This window comes from Jaculus jaculus, chromosome 3, assembly GCF_020740685.1.
Source record: "Jaculus jaculus isolate mJacJac1 chromosome 3, mJacJac1.mat.Y.cur, whole genome shotgun sequence".
Lineage (NCBI taxonomy): Eukaryota > Metazoa > Chordata > Mammalia > Rodentia > Dipodidae > Jaculus > Jaculus jaculus.
Window position 1 is genome coordinate 78,327,383 of NC_059104.1, and position 17,630 is coordinate 78,345,012.

At 41.0% G+C, this 17,630-nt stretch overlaps 1 protein-coding gene across 7 annotated transcripts in view; it reads left to right on the forward strand.

Moving 5' to 3' along the window:
• Opcml (opioid binding protein/cell adhesion molecule like) overlaps positions 1 to 17,630 on the forward strand; it is a 1,382,967-nt gene that overhangs the window by 1,239,930 nt on the left and 125,407 nt on the right. For all 7 annotated transcript variants that reach the window (XM_045145867.1, XM_045145868.1, XM_045145869.1 and 4 more), the window contains one exon: positions 13,321 to 13,446. In XM_045145867.1, coding sequence (XP_045001802.1) covers positions 13,321 to 13,446 — 126 coding nt within the window. The remainder of the gene's footprint in view (positions 1 to 13,320; positions 13,447 to 17,630) is intronic.

The following is a 17,630-nucleotide window of genomic DNA, read 5'->3' on the forward strand; positions in this document are numbered from 1 at the left end:
CTAGGACTCACACCAAAATGTTTCCTGATCTGAAAAAATGAGGAAATAGAGCCCATGATCCCTAGCTCTATTTTGTACTTAAGAATTCTATGATGTAAATTAAGTCCTGTGATCCTAAGTATGCATATGGCCAGAACCCAGGGATGGGGTGGCATTCAGCAGCTCAGGAGCAGACAGAGCAAAAGGTATTTCCCAGGGAGCAGGCATCTCAGTGAACTGGGAAGAACAGTCTGTGCCAAAATGACTGACTCAGAACAATTTGTCTGATCGTGGTCAGTTGTTTCAACTGTGCAAATTAACAATAGGAAATGTGTGCTTAACTCTATAAATAACTACTGTGAGAGAAACCATAAAGACAACCATTACAAATGAACTCAGTGGAGTATGAGTGGTTTGTGATATCACCTAGCACACAGTCATGTATCTAGTTCATAATCATTTGGTCTCTTTCCCTATCTTCCTCTCATCAAAGTAGAACCAAGAATGGAAAAAGTCAATCTGAAGTGAGAGTAGGTCTCAGAAAACCCCTCTAGCACCAGTACATTTAGAAGTCTCAATTCTCAGCCAGGTTGTACAACCAAACAGCTCAGAGTAATGTGTCCCACACATGGCGTGTGTCATCATCACATCACCAACATCTTTGTAGTCACCACTGTCATCACCATTATCATCACCACCACTGTCATCCTTGCCACTCTCTCCAACCATCCTCCTTGTGAGCATTGTATTTTTTACCACCTTCACCATTATTAATGTCACTGTTCTTCCCACAGAAGCACATACTATGGTGCAGGATGGCACAGAACTCACTGTGTAACCCAGACTGTCCTTGAGCTTGCAGAAGTCATTCTGCCTCTGCCTCTGCCTCTTGAGTGCTGAGATCACAAGCATAAACCACCACATCTGACTTGTAACCTAGGCTTATAGTGCTGCTCTGTGATGGATGTGGAGTTTGAGACCAGAAGAGGTTTAACATTTTGTAATCCAGTTCCTTCATTTAAAAAATGACCAAAACAAATAACACACACACACACACACACACACACACACACACACACACACACACACACTTTGGCAGATGGTCTGAGTGACTTGCATGAGATTACACTGGCAAGGAATAAAGATAACTGGAGCCTATCTGTCCTCATGCTTCCCATATTGTTACAGAGATTTGTATATTGCCATGCTAATGCATATATGAGCTAGCCTTGTCTGAACATGACACTTTCCAAGTTATTCTTGCCTCTGTTTAAGGAAATAAGCTCTCCAATTAAGATTCAGAAAGGTAACCCCCACAAGAATAAAATATTGGCTCCTTAAAAGCATTTACAGTATTATTTTTTGTCAATTACCCTTGAGTGTTTAAAACTGTAATGAAAAGCATTTCATATTTCGATTAGCCTTCACAACATCTCCTAATATTTGTTATTCTCTGAGCATAATAATAACATTAAAATGAAATTAGTAATAGCTATTTAAAGCATTCTCTGTAATGTCCACACCTCTGCTAAGCAGATACTCCTATGCCTATTTTATAGTCCATGAAGCTTAAATTTAATGTCTCAAATATACAGCTTTTTCAAAAATCAAACTGCAGTTGAAAGAAATGGCATTGGAGTTTTCATCTTTGGACTCAAAGTTAAGAGGTATTTTGTTTATAACCAAGCAGCCTGAATAAGACGTTTGAAACTCAAATCCTGAGAAGTAGACAAAGGCAGAGTAGGGTTGTGATGTTGGAATTTGGGGCAGGGCACTTGAGGACAAAACATTGATAGCCATCATTAGTGGATAGCAGGCCTGGAGGGTAGGGAGGGTGTTGGGAACAGTATAGTCACTGGCCTGGTGTGAATGCTCAGGATAAAACAATGTCCTATCAGAATTACTTTATATTTCTCAAAGGAAAAGCTAAAAGCCAAACAATTTCTGAAATATTGTTTTTGTTTCTTCAATTAAGGTGTGATAGAATTCGTTTGAGAAGCCACTTGGTCCTGGACTTTTTTGGGGGGGTAGATTTTTTTATTAACTTTTCAATCTCAATAGATGTGATAGGTTTGCTTTGGAGATTAATCTGCTCTGAATTTAGTTTTGGTAGGTGGTATGTGTCTAGGAATTCATCCATTTCTTCCAGATCATCCAATTTTGTGGAGTAGAGGTTTTGGAACTATGTCCTAATGATTGTGACCTCTCTCTTTTCATTTCTGATTTTGTTATTTTGAGGCTTCTCTCTAAATCTCTCTCTCTCTCTCTCTCTTTTTTTCATTTGATTAACGTGGCCAAGAATAACCAAACTTGTTTAACTCTGTGCCCCATTTTGTGAGTGGGGTATTTGTCTTCTTATTGTTTAGACTTTTGAGTTCTTTGTAAATTCTAGAGATAAGGCCTCTATCAGTTGGATAAACTGCAAATATTTTCTCCCATTCTGTGGGTATTCTATTGGCTTTGCTTATTATATGCTTGTCTGTAAAGAAACTCTTCAGCTTCATATGATCCCAATGGTTGAGTGACTGTTTATGAACTTGAGCCACTGGGGTTTTGTTCAGGAAGTCTTTTTCCATTCCTATATCATGGAAAGTACTTCCTAAATTTTCTTCCAGAAGTATTCGAGTTTCAGGTCTTATATTGAGGTCTTTGATCCATTTGGATTTGAGTGTAGTTCATGGTGAAATATGTGGATCAAGTTTTAGTTTCCTGCATGTGATTATCCAGTTTGTCCAGCACCATTTATTGAAGATGCAATCTTTTTTACAGACTATATTGTTCAGGCATATGTCAAATATCAAGTAGCTATAGTTGTTTGACCCAAAATCAGGGTCCTCAAGTCTATTCCATTGGTCTATACTCCTGTTTGTATGCCAGTACCATGCTGTTTTTATTACTATGGCTTTGTAGTATAGCTTTAGATCAGATATGGTGATACCACCAGTGGTATTTCTTTTGCAGAGGATATGTTTGGATATACGAGGCCTTCTGCCTTTCCATATGAAATTTGAGATCATTTTTTCTATCTCTGTGAAGAACACTGTAGGGATTTTAATTGGAATTGTGTTAAATCTATATATTGCCTTTGGTGGGATTTTCATCTTCATAATGTTAATTCTGCCTAGCAGGGGAGGTCTTTCCATCATTTCAAGTCCTCCTCAATTTCTTTTTTGAGAGTTTTTATATTTTCATTGTATAGATCTTTTACTTCCTTGGTTAATGTTATTCCAAGGTTGTTTTTTTGTTTTTGTTTTTGTTTTTTTTTTTCTGTTGAAAATGGAACTATGTCCCATATTTCCTTTTCAGTATCTTTGTCATTTGCATACATAAATGTTATTTTTGTGCATCCTGCTACATTGCTATAGGAGTTAATCACCTTCAGGAGTCTTGGGATGGAGTCTCTCGGGTCTCTTACATATACAATCATGTCATCAGCAAAGAGAGCTAACTTAACTTCTTCCTTTCCAAATTGTATCCTTTTATTTTCTTCTCCTGTCTTATTGCTTGAGCTAGGACTTCCAGAACTATATTGAAAAGCAGAGGTGAGAGAGGACATCCTTGTCTTGTTCCCGATCTTAATGGGAATTCCTCCAGTCTCTCTCCATTAAGTATTATTTGGGCCATTGGAGTTTTGTATATTGCCTTTATTATGTTAAGATGTGAACCGGCCATGCTGATTCTCTCCAATGTTTTGATCATGAAGTGATATTGTATCTTGTGAAAGGTCTTTTCTGCATCTATCGAAATGATCATGTGGTTTTTATGTTTAAGCTTGTTTATGTGGTGTATTACATTGACAGATTTTCGTACGTTGAACCACCCTTGTGTTCCTGGGATAAATCCCACTTGGTCAAGGTGTATAATGCTTTTGATGTGGTGTTGGATTTGGTTTAAAAGTATTTTGTTCAGGATCTTTGCATCTATGTTCATTAGGGAAATAGGCCAGTAGTTTTCTTTTTTGTGGCATCTCTCTCTGGTTTTGGGATTAGGGTGATACTAGCTTCATAGAAGGAGTTGGGTAGCTTTCCCTGTTCTTCAATTGTGTTGCACAGTTTTTGGAGGATTGGTTTGAGTTCTTCCATGAAGGTTTGACAAAATTCAGCTGGGAATCCATCTGGTCCTGGACTCTTCTTTTGGGGGAGGTTTTTTTTTTATTACCTTTTCAATCTCCATGAGTGTGATGGGTTCATTGAGGTGATTAATCTGCTCTGAGTTTAGCTTTGGTAGATGATATGCATCCAGGAATTTATCCATCTCCTCCACATTTTCCAGTTTTGGGGAGTAGAGGTTTTTGAAATAAGTCCTGATGATTCTCCCAATTTCACTAATGTCTGTTGTCATCTCTCCTTTATCATTTTGAATTTTGTTAATTTGGAGACTCTCCTTTTTTTGCTTAATCAAATTGGCCAGAGGTTTGTAGATCTTGTTTATTTTTTCAAAGAACCAGCTCTTTGTTTTTTCAATTGCCTTAATTGTTTCCTTGGTCCAATTCATTAATTTCTGCTCTGATTTTAATTATTACTTTCCTTCTGGAGCTCTTTGGGTTGGATTATTATTGTTTTTCCAATGCCTTTAGGTAGATGGTTAGGCTACTGATTTGGGATTATTCTGTCTTTTTTATGAAGGCATTGAGTGTTATGAATTTTCACCAGAGGGCCACCTTCACTGTGTCCCTTAAGTTTTGGTATGATGCATTCTCCTTGTCATTCAATTCCAGGAATTTTGCAATTTCATTTTTTATTTCATCCACTATCTATTTATTGTTTAAGAGTGGGCTGTTCAGTTTCCACGTGCCATTGGGATTCATGGTGGTACTTTTGTTGTTGATTTCTAACAATATAGCATTGTGATCTGATATCATGCAGGGAATTATGTCGGTTTTCCTAAATATGTGAAGGCAGTCTTTGTGACCAAGTATATGGTCTATTTTAGAGAATGTTCCATGGGCTGCTGAGAAGAGTGTGTAGTCTGTGGATTTGGGATGGAAACTTCTGTAGATGTCTGTTAGGTCTAAGTGTTCTATGGTTTTGTTGAGCTCTCTTACTTCCCTGTTGAGTTGCTGTTTGGATGATCTGTCTACTACTGCTAATTTTGTGTTGAAGTCCCCAGCTACAATGGTGTTGGTGGTTATTTCTATTTTATTGTCAATTGTCTAATTTTTTGGTCCACCCTATTAGTTTGTGTCTGCCATGTTGTGGTGGTAGAGGTGTGTTGGTATTTTCATGGAATTTGAAATTTTTTGTGTCTGCTCTGGGTTTGGTTGTTGTGATCTGCTTCTTGTAGGCATTTGTATTTGGTTATTTGTTTCTTCTCTGAAATTTCCTGAAATACTCTCTGTAGTTTTGGTTTTGTGTTCATATAATTACAAAGCTGAGTTTTGTCATGGAAAGTTTTTCTTTCACCATCTATTATGAGGGAGACTTTTGCCGGGTAGAGTAGTTTGGGTTGGAAGCCATAGTTTCTTAGAGTTTGGAGAGTTTCATTCCAGGCCCTTCTAGCTTTCAGGGTTTCCATTGAGAAGTATGAAGTAATTCTGATGGGGTTTCCTTTGAAAGTGGTGTGCTGTTTTTTCCTAGCTGCTTTTAGGATTTTCTCTTTGGTGTCAATATTTAGAGTTTTAATGATAATATGTCTTGGGGAGTTTCTCCTTTGGTCCAGTCTGTTTGGAGTCCTGTTCACTTCTTGTATCTTGATGGCCCTTTCTTTTAAGAGACAGGTGATGTTTTCTTCAATTATTTTGTTAAGTAAGTTCTCCATGCCTTTGGTCTGAAATTCTCCTTCTAGTATTGCAATGATTCTGATATTAGGACGTTTAAGTGTATCCCACAATTCCTTCATGTTCTGTTCATAGGAACTTTTTAACTTACTTAAATTTTTGAACTCTTGAAGTGCTTCTTCCATCGGTCTTCCAGATCAGAGTTTCCATCCTCTACTATGCTGACTCTATTCTTGAGAGCCTCTAAAGTTTTGGACTTGTTCAATTAAGTTTTCATTTTCTACTACTTTCCTATGTATCACTTCCATTGCTCTGTCCAGCTCCCTTTTCACCTTATTTTCTGATTTTCTTGATGATTCTTGGAATTCATCCTTGCATTTCTTTATGTTTTCATTTAGTGTGGCCAGCTGATTTTTAAGGTCCTCTTTTTTTTCACTCTTCCTCAACTCTCTTAGCTCTCCTTGAATTCCTTCCAGTGTCTTATCATATTGCTCTAGCTTAGTGACGATTATCTGTCCTTTGTAGCTTTCCTGCCAGTTCTAGCAGTAGGTTGGTCAGGGTTGCATTGTTCATAGCTTCCACTTGATGTTCTGATCCTAAACACTCTTCTATGTTTTGGTTAGATGCAATCCTTGTTGGACTGGCTGATCTGTCTGGATTTTCTTGCATTTTATTTTTCATGTTATTTCTTTTGCGCTGTGTTCTACCCATGTCAGTGTATGGGCAGGTAGGTGGGTGTAACAGCCTGGGATCTAGCTTAATGCAAATCTAAGGCAGCTTGAGGCAGTTGCAAGCAGCCTGGGGTTTTGCTCACTCTTTCCAAATCCGCCTATCTATAGCCTGACAGGGGCCCCAAAGTTGCCTGAATTCTCACCCAGTAATGTACCTAAGCTGCCTGCCTTGGAGTTTGAAATGGGACTGAGTAGCAAGCCCTGAAGCTGCCCAAACTCTGGCTGTGTACACGGGTCTGTAAACAGTCTGTTCTCTCCCACCTCAGGGGAGTGGGGGATGGATGACGATGTACAGGTAGGGGGTGGCACGTGCGCTGGCGCTAGTGACTCCGTGTGGACTTTTGTGGCTCTTGCTGTGGGAGTGGACCTGCTGCACGTGCAATTGTAGTGCAGAGGCAGATGATGTGGGTACAGGATCAGGACACAGTGGAGGCTGACAGGTGGCAAGTGATGTGAGCACAGCAGCAGGGGATCTGGCAGCCACCTATTCACAGCAGGGGTGGCCCCCTCGGGCCTTCGAAATGAGCACCACGTGGCTGGTCTACTCACAGGATCAGAAAACAAGGGTGAGGTAAGAGGTCTCAGCTTCAGTGCAGCAGGCTGGCAGGCATGGTTGGTGGGTGCCTGATCAGAGCACAGCCACGTGGGGCGTGTGGAGGGTTCGTGGGCATGGGGGGCATAAGGGGGTCGCGGGGCATGATTGGTTGTATGGAGCAAGTGGGGCACACGGTGGGGGGTGTCACGGGGTGCGCCAGGGCACTGGGCGATCAGGGCGGAGCGTGCGGGAGGCAACGGGGCGCAGGGGTGTGGAGGTCTTGGGGGGGCTAGGGGTGGGCGGTGGGCGCTGGGGGGGACGTGCACACAGTGGGGGTGAGCAGTGCGCGGGGGCGGGGCGCCCAGGGGGGCGTGGGGGAGCATGCGGGAGGCCCAGGACACGTGCGATGCTATGGTGTGCGTGGGGCTAGGGGCGCGGGGGGCCTTGGGTGGGCCCAGGGAGGCGCGGGGGTTGCGGGGCACACCGGGGCATGGGGCACGCCGGGGCGCAGGACGCCATGGGACGCCACGGGGCGCTCTGGATGCTGGGAGGGCACAGGTCGCGCCAGGGGTGGGGGGTGGCGGGACATGTTGAATCATGCAGGGGCGTGGGACATCACCGGACTCCGCAGGGCACTGTGGATGTGTGGGTGTGGGCGGGGCACGCGGGGTGGGCTCTAGGTTTGCGGGGCTCACAGGGACGCCGTGGGACACCACAGGGCGCACTCTGGATGCACGGGGCGCATGGGGCACGTGGGGCGCCCGGGGGGCTCGGGGCGTGTGGGATGCATCGGGGCGTGCGGGGGGGCGTGGGGGAGTGCGCAGGAGGCACGGGATGCGTGGGGCACCATGGTGCACGTGGGTGGGGTGTCGGGTCGCGCAGTGGGGCGCCGGGCACACGGGGGCATGGAGCAGGCTGAGGTATGCTGTGGCACATGACGCCGCAGGATACCGCAGGGCACTCTGGATGCGCGGGGGTAGGCAGGGCTCAAGGAGCGTGGGGGGGTGGCACGGGGTTCGCGGGCGTGCGGGGTGCGGGGCACGCCTGGTCGCGCCGGGGTGCGGGACGACGCAGGGCATTCGGGACACGCCGGGCACGCGGGCAGCATGCGGAATTGGGGAGTTGGGCACGCGGGGGGGGGGGTCGTGGGGTGCGCAGGTGTGGGGTGCTGGGGTTGCTGGGCGTGGTGGGCCGCCAGGACGCGTAGGGCTCGGTGTGCACGGGGCCGCCTGGGCACCGGTCCGCAGCGGGCGGGGGGGGGGAGGGGTGTGGGAGGCGGGCGTGTGTGCTTCCCTGGTTAACTCCAATCTGTGCCCTCCTCTTGCAAAAAGTTCCTAATTTCCCTCTAATACTTGCCTTTTTCCCCTTGTTATCTGTAGTGCAGCTAGGTGGTTGCCATCTTGACCGGAAGTCTCCCTCTTGACTGGAAGTCTCCCATCTTGACCGGAAGTCTCCCTGATTTTCTTGATGCTTCCTAGAATTCATTCTTGCATTTAATGTCTTCATCAAATTTAATATCTGATTACTGAATTCCTCTATTTGTTGACTCACCTTCAATAAATTTTTAATCTCTTTTGAGGCATCCCTGGTTTTTTCAATTAAGTTATGCCTAGCTATAAAAGTTGAGTGTTCTAAGATATGACTCTGCTCAAATTCTTTTTTGCAATTGCTTTCTGGAACCTTTGTTTCCAGTTTAACAATTCTTTTTATCATGGTTGTATAGTTTGTTTAGTTTTGATTTTTGATTCAAGTTCTATTTTTTTCTCTATGATTTCATTGGAGGCTTCCATTGTAAGACTAGGCATCCTTGATGGACATCTCTCAGTTTTCTAAATATCCATTTGTGTGTGTGTGTGTGTGTGTGTGTGTGTGTGTGTATTGTGGTCTACCCCTTTCAGGGCAAAATTCTTATTTAATTGAGGAAATAGGAAGTAATTGGTTTGTAGTATCTTCAGTCACTGTTCAGTTATAAATGTGAAGCAGAATGTATTAGGATGGGGTTATAATCACAGATACACAGATTATGATGAGTGAAAATACATCAAAGTACCTGGAGAACTGGAAGGTGGGGAAATGGGAGCTCTCTCTTACTCTCTCCATTTATGCTCACTCTTTAGCAGAGGGACCCAGGGTTTGGGGAACCAGGGCCTTGGAAGCTGGCAAGCCGGGGGTTAGAGTCCAGTTCCCACTGTGGTGCATGAATCCTCTGGCTCAGGGGTTTGGGTACCCACAATCTGGTCAATCAGGAAGACACAGCAAAAGGCCTGCTTGCACAGCACACATACCTGCATGGACCTGGCCATCCTAAACCAGCTGTGGGATACTGGGACCAGGGAACTTGGAAGTGGTGAAGGACCTGGGATCTCTAGCTCACTCACTTTGTACTATCACCCTCCAGAGCAGGGTATCAGGTAGTTGGGAACCTAGAGGCAGGTCTATCAGGAAGGCAGAGCAAAAGGCCTTCTACATTGGCACCCATGTAGGGTCCAGGCAGCCCCAAACCAGTAGGAGGGTCAGGGAACTGGGAGGTGAGGAAGGAACCAGGAGCTCTGGCTTATTAACTCTGTGTGTGCACCCTCGAGAGCACAGATCTGGGCCTAGGGACTCACGGACAATTCAAACTGGAAGGCAGAACAAGGGGGCTGCGTCTGCAGTATGCCTGTAGGGTCCAGGCTTACCCAAGACAGAAGCAGGGGGCCCAGGACCAGGGAAGTGGGAGGTGGGGAGGAAGGAACTGTTAGCTTTGGTCTACTCACTCTGTGCACACCCTGCTATTGGTTTCTTTATATTGCTTTGAGTACTTATAAACAACAACATGATAAATAGACTCATTTGTCACAGATACTTTTTTGTGTTAAGCAAAGTTCTCTTGCCAGAACAAAGAAACATGGCAAATATTTCACAAGTGACCTTTTAAATTTTTTTTTTTTAAAGTTATCCTGGAAGCAAGGCTAGAGCTTAGTAACATTGACAAGTTAAATTCAGATTTAAAATTAAATTGGAAGCATTAAATAATACCTTTAACAAGCAATGGAAGAAACAAGGATGAAGGGAACTCTGTTGCCAATCTTTTGTGGTGAGATGAAATTGCTTAAATGGTATGACAACCTTATTTACTGTGGTGATTGTTCTGAGCAGCCATTCCAACAGAAGAAACTGAAGTTGCAAGGGCTCCTAGGCTTGGGAAGTTATGGGTTTAAACAAACAAGCAAGAATAATATACATTCTCTCAGTTGCTAATCCTGTAATTTTGGTTAATTTACTGGACCCTACTCATGAGCCAATTCTTTTGATTTATTATTTTTACCTCATACTTTTTCATGAATGTGCAAAATAGCTTAAAAGAAAACTTAAATGTTACTGTTAGTTATAAGTGTATCATAACTGACTCCGAAGTATTTTGCTTCTTGCCAAATCACTCTTCCTTTCCTCTCTCATTATGTACCATATGCCTTGAGAGTGAATTATCCTTTTTCCTTTGAGAAAATGACACAGAATGCTGTGGAATTGCATGGTATGACAGATAGCACTGTGCAACTGAATGTACATCTGGCCTCCTTTGGCTATCCTCCTGGGAAAGCTCTTTCCTAATGGGTGACTAAGAATATGGAGAATAAGGAGGTCATGCAAAGTACCCGTGAGATCTTAAAAGTATCTCTTCATCCTATCCCTCCAAACCATCATAAGAAATACACCAGCTATAAAAATGGTGGCTTATGGTGGGAGCTGCACTGGGAGTTCATGCCTGTGAGTCATGGCTGTGATGTATTAAGTCTAGCTCCAGGGGCACAAGCATACTTCCTCTAACTGAGCCAATGTCTCACTGTACTGGGCCTGACTTCTTTCCAGTGGGCCCTGGGGCCAACTGTAAGAAGACCTAGTACTTCCAGCTAAAGCAGACATTATTTTGAGTGTATTTTGGAAGTTGCACTGAAGTTACTGCTTTATATAAGTGAAAAAAAATGCATTGACATTTCTAAACCCAGAACTATTTTTTAACAAGCCAGAAAATACTGAAAAACAGGTACAACCATTTTCTCAAGAGAATGCAGTGAAGTTAGAATGTATGCTATTTTTCCCAGTGTGTATTTTGATAAAATATGTGCACCGAAATTTCAGGGCAATTCCTAATGCAGAAATAATCCAAAATATGGCAGATTTATAAGCTAGGCAATTTTTATTTATTTGCTAATGTACATTCCCTTAAGACTACAAATGTGTTGCTGGTTACTTATGACTTCTCCTTGAATAGACATACTTGTAAAGTCTCAGCAGCATAAAACTACAGGCAGAATAGTCGTCAGAATGGAGCATCAACCATAACTCTCACCTGCCAGAGACTAGGGTGGTTTGGAACCTATTAACATTCTACCTTCTTGATAATTAATAATTCACAATTGAAGTGGAAATGGAAATAAATCAGCATTATGAGAGGCTGTAGCCTCCTCCCTTTCTTACGTTCCTTTTATCTGAAGATCTGGAGGAGGACTATGAAGAAGTATTAGGTATATGAAATCTTCCACTTCAAGCTTTGCCTCACTGAGCATTTGGGCTTCTGTTCAAACTTTTCCCTAGATTCTTTCCCAAAGATGAATTAAGCATGTGCCTCTGCCATCCTCAAGTTTCATGCTAAGAAAATAAACATGTGAATGAGTTTTGTTTATCCTCAAGCACCCACTCAGGCCCCTAGCTAAAGATACTAGGGTCCAGTGGTAGCTGGAACTTAGCAGACTCGGTATTCTTCCTGAGGCAGTTTTGGCTGAGATATCACAGAAAAGATGGGTCTAAGATATGAGGACAGATAAGTAAGGCAGAGGTAGGTGACATTTGATGAGCCACATCTTTATAGGAAGGGAATTAAGGAATGAGAAGGAAAGCAAAGCCATTGTAATACTTGGGCCTTGACACAGTATAGTGATACTGTGAATTGTCTGCTGGAATGAGGCTAGAGTAAGACCATGAAGACTCCAGTCATGCTTGTGTGGAGGAGTTCACCTGGGAGGCCAGCTAAAAGAGTCAGTAGTGGAGCAACTTGATTAAATTGTTGCTCAAAAAGTCACATGGCTGCATGGACCAAAAAGTAGGAAGGTATCAGATGGAGGGTTCCAGGTGGGAGGCTATTATAGTTTTCCATTTGAAAATTGTGGAAAGACACAGTTAGGAAAAAATGATGAAATGTAAGAGTTGAGATAAAATCTAGATATTATCTTATATTCACTTTGAGTTGATTAATAACCAAGGCCAGAAAGTGAGCCAAGGCAAGTAGTAAGATACAGATCATGTTAGGTCCTATAATGCTAAAGATGCTTTGTGGGCTAGAGGGATGGCTTAGCAGTTAAGGCGTTTGAATGCAAAGCCAAAGGACTCAGGTTCAATTCCCCAGAACCCACGTTAGCCAAATGCACAAGGGGTTGCAGGTGTCTGGAGTTCATTTGTAGTGCTGAAGGCCCTGCCATGCCCATTCTCTCTCTCCTCCCACCCTTTCTCTGTCAAGTAAATAAATAAATAAAAAATAAAAAAGATGCCTGGATGTGGCTTTTGTCCAAGACAAAGAAACAATCATGACACATTATTGTTACCACTACTGTCATCAGCAGCAGCAGCATTATTATTGTTGCCATAGCAACCAGTGCTTTTTGAGTGTTTATTTTATGTCAGGCACTCTGCGAGGCCAGTATTTCATACAACAATGAGCCTAGCTACCACCCTCACATGCATTTCACAGGTGAGGCTACCATACCTCTAACAGGTGAATGCAGGTGTGTGTGTGTATATGTGTGTGTGTGTATATATATATATATATATATATATATATATATATATATATATATATGTATATATATATATATATAATTTTTTTTTTTTTTTTTACCAAGTTCGAAACATTTCAGAGTACCTGGGGTTCCTGTGAAATGGTAAAGGGTAACTAACACAGTGTGCTTGGGTTGATGAGTGAGATCTTAGAAATGGGTTGTATCTAAAAACTACTCATGGTTATGCACATAAGCCAAGGATTTCACTACAAGGAATGAACATATGAATAGAGGAACACTTGGAAGTGTTTGTATTTGCCTTTTGGTTTTGTCTCCCAATAAAAAAGTGATTGCACTCCCTTCTTGTGATTCTTTGCTTCCCACACAGCCACAGACACAACTACCACCTACATCAACAGGACACAACAGTGATGTCTCTCCATAAGACACACTCTATAATATTATCAATGGTTAGATCCTAGCCAAGTCAAACAATATGTAATTTATTGTTATAAAAATTTCCTATAACACATAATTGTGGGCTGATGGCTCCTCTTAAGTGCAAAGAATCATTCTGAGCTATGTCTGTCCTCTGTTTCTTTACAGTTCCTCCCCAGATAATGAACATTTCTTCAGACATCACTGTAAATGAGGGAAGCAGTGTGACCCTGCTGTGTCTTGCTATTGGCAGACCAGAGCCAACTGTGACATGGAGACACCTGTCAGTCAAAGGTAAGGAATTCTGTATGAAGCTTTGGCAGGGGAAATATTAAATACTTGGCTTTCATGCAAACAAAACTTAATCTGTCAAAAAAGGATCTGTATTTAAATTCAGTAATATGAAATATCACTGACAAGGTATTTCAATTGCTGAGTATCATATTCCTAAAGAATTTATAGGACAAATTTACTCAGATCATGTTCTCCATCCTTTCTATGAACTCTAAAGCCTTTGATTACAAACTACAGAGATCAGAAAAGCATGAGAATAGCTTCCATTGATGATAGTGACTTTTCATATGGAGATAGGTATGTCCTTTCTTATAGTACAGGATGAAGTGGTACCATGCAACTGGAATCTTTGGCATTGATGTACATGCAGACAAAAGAGGACTTCCTACTTTGTTTGACTCAGACGCTAATCCAGGGCCATATCTGCTTGACCTTTACATAAATAGTTGACCTTGAGTGGAAGAACAGCAGTAGAAATAAAGAGTTGCACCTGGGTATGTGTGTATATATATGCGGGGCACATAGAAATTGTTATTGAAATATCAGTTATGATCATATCAACTTGTGAGAAGGGAATCAAAAGAACATGTGGCCTCTCCCCTTGAAAATAAAATTGCTCCAAGTTGAACTTTAAGAGATGGGCACAGAGCCACTTGATACATTTACTCTGTTTCCAGAAACTATGATTGATTTTAAAGATTATGTAAGAAACAAGTGCTCCCTCTGTCATTAAAAAATCCAAAAATGAAACCAGTAAATAGGAAAATGCATATGCCTGCATGTAATGTAGAAATAATGTAGATAAAAAATGGTAAATCTTAGTAACCTTGGAAAAGGCACAGATCACCTAGGATACAAAAAAAAAAAAAATCCTTATCACAAAAGAAAGAAAAATGACAAACATCAATAAAATTCCTATGTTCAAATATGAAAAGCTTTGTGACTTAAATACTGGAAAGATATTTCCTCACATTGCTAGATACTGTATGTCAAAGGTCAAAGTGTGGCAAGGTTGATTTCCTTTAGTGCCAAGGAAAATCAATTATAAGCTTCTGGTGATATGTGTCATCTTTGGCATTTCTTGATTTACAGATGCATCACTTTCCTTTATGACTTCATCTTCACAAAACATTTTCCCTGTGTGTGTATGCAAACTCTACCTTTTTATAACGTGTCACACAAAACTTTTGTTTTTCCTGAAGAATATTGAACATACTTCTATACACCCCAGCTAGGGCTCACACAACAGAGTACACACAACAGACCAAAGTAGGACTGCACAAAAACTAGTTTGGGTTAACTAGAGTTTACTGGGGTTAATTATAAAGCAATTGAGGGATTGCTCATAGGATCATGGATGACTTAAAGTTAGCTACATCACTGAAAAGATAACTCATGATAGCTATATCTTTTGAGCATACTACACATCCTGCAGGCAGCTCAGGTGGTTGAAGAGTCCCATCCCAAGTAGTTGTTTTCCCTTTATATTACTTTAGGGGGAGGTCTTGTAATCTTTTCCTAGACTTGTTGACTTCCAGAATCACCTGAACTTCCTTCCTTCCCCCAGGAGGGAAGGTTTCAATTTGGAGGATGACATAAGGACATGAGACATGTCCCACAGGGCTCACAGGAATGACCTAACTTTAACTTGATTGCCTCTGTTAGGGCCCTATTTCCAATATAGTCACATTCTGAAACCATGGGGATATAATCCAAGTATGGGTTTCAATTTTGTCTAAAATAGGCTTCATCAAATTTAAACTTAATTAGGAATGAATATAGCACAGTCTGAGAAGAAACATCTATACATATTTCTGACAAAGAATTTACATCTTTTTATATGAAGAATTTATTCCATGAGATTCTAAGAGCCCACCTCAAAACTAATCAAGATAGTTTTATGAATAGAAAATAAGCAAATGAAAATATACTCAACAGCATAAACACAAAAAAACAAAAGTTCAACTGCAGGGTGACACCAAAATTAACTGATGATACGAAGTGTGTGAAAACATCACACCAATGAACCTCCTGCCTGATAATTCTGGAGTATAAGGTTGCATACACACTGGAAAACCACTTAGCATTTTGTTGTAAAGTTGAATATATAGTTAACATAAGAGCCAGTAATTTCATTAATAAGCATTTATATAAAACTAAAAGGAACTGTATGTACACAAACATGCATTACACCTTAATGTTGGTAGTAGCTTCATTCATAATAGTGTAAAAGAGCACAAATAACCACCCACAGCAAATAGACAAACTGAGGAATACTTAAACAGCAAAGCATCCCTCAGCAGTTAGAAAAACAAACCACTATTACCCATGACAACCTGAATGAGCCCCCAAGGCACACTGAAGAAGAGAATTGAGAATAACCACAGGAACACAGGATGAGTCATTTAAGTAAAGTTCCAGAGCAGTCTAGAATAGTCAGAACTAATTTACTGGGACAAAAGTCATTTCACTGGTTACAGAGTGGGAATTTGGGTAGAATGGCGTGCAAAGAAGTATAAGAAATCAGGGCAGTTTTGCCCTGAGTGAACATTAAGTAAGTCAAAACTAATAAAGCTGTATACCCAAATAAGTACAGATGGTATGAAAATTAGATTCTAGTAAGTTTTGCAGTATCTAGATATGTATGAAATTATGGCATGGATGTCTTTCCCCAATTTAGGACCTCGTTATATGAGTAATATCAAAAAGGGAATAAGATTTGTTAGTGGGAACATTAACCCAAGTTTTTTCTGTTTTCTGTGTGTGTGTGTGTGTGTGTGTGTGTGTGTGTGTGTGTGTGTGTTTACATGTAACTAAGAGCTATTACTTTTGGCTGAATTGTTATCAAGAAAGAGTAGCAAAAATAAACTTGCTTAACATTTTTGTATAAAGACCTTAGGCATTGAAACTTAAAATTTTATTATTAGAGGGCTGGATATATGGCTTAGCTGTTAAGTCACTTGCCTGTGAAGCCTAGGGATCCAGGTTTGAATCCCCAGTACCCATGTAAGCTAGATGCACAAGATATTGCATGCATCTGAAGTTTGTTTGCAGTGACTAGAGGCCCTGTTGTGTCCATTCTCTCTCCATCTGCCTCTTTCTCTTTCTCAAAATAAATAAATAAATGAAATATTTCTAAAAATATATTTTAGAAAGTAATATTAGCCAGGGAATTCATACTTATAGGCAAGATGTTGTCATAGAGCTCAGCTTTCCTAGTAGAGAAGTAGTGCATGTTACCAAAGACATGAAGTGAGGGGTGTTTTGTCTACAGCCAGGGAGAATTGGGGGCTTATGTTATCTACTAAAATATGTCTACCTAACCATGAGACCAAATTTTATATATTTGCTAGAGTCATATATATTTATAAAGGCTTAAAAATACTTACTTGATCCAAAATATATAGACTTCTAAACGTAGAATTATTTTAAAAGACATTTTCACTTTGTATAAGTGTTTTGAAGCAGTTCTGTCGAATGGTACACCAAAAAGATTTCCCTTTTAAAAGAAGGAAGATTCATTCATCTTTCCAGCCTTTTATAAGGTGTAATAGTTGTCATTCAGCCTCAGCAAAATCCCAGCAAATTCTAAATATGACTGTTGCCTGTGCTCTTGAAGTCTGGGCTGTGCTCTGCTGTGAACTTGCTTTGTCTTCAAATCACCAGGTCTTTATTTCACGATCTTTCATTTCTTGTACTGTCTTTCCTCTTCTACACTCAGTGACATTCAAGCATTTCAACGCAGGGCATTGTTTCCACAACTTGAAAAGATTGGAACCCAGAGAGTTTTCAAGTTCAAACTTAGCATCTGCTGGATAGGAACCTATCATTTTTTGTTTCTTAAGGGTTGTTCTGCATCACTTGAAGTTAGGGACTTGTTCTAAGGTTTAGAGGAACATCCAACAAAACATCAACATCAAACAGCTTTCCTTTTTTTTTTTTTTTTTCAGGAAATTTTGTTACTTAGTTCATAATGGAAGAATAAGAAGTAAAAGTTGCAATAGTATTCCTTCAAATGCAAATAGGATTACATGGGAGGATTTAGCTCACAAGATAATTTTGTCCTCAAAATGCTGACATAATTTTTGAAATATATGCCTTAAGTTCTGACTTTATGTAATGGGAATGAAGAAATGAACTTTTCATTTAAGAAAAAAAATATTCAAATGAACAGATAATTAAAG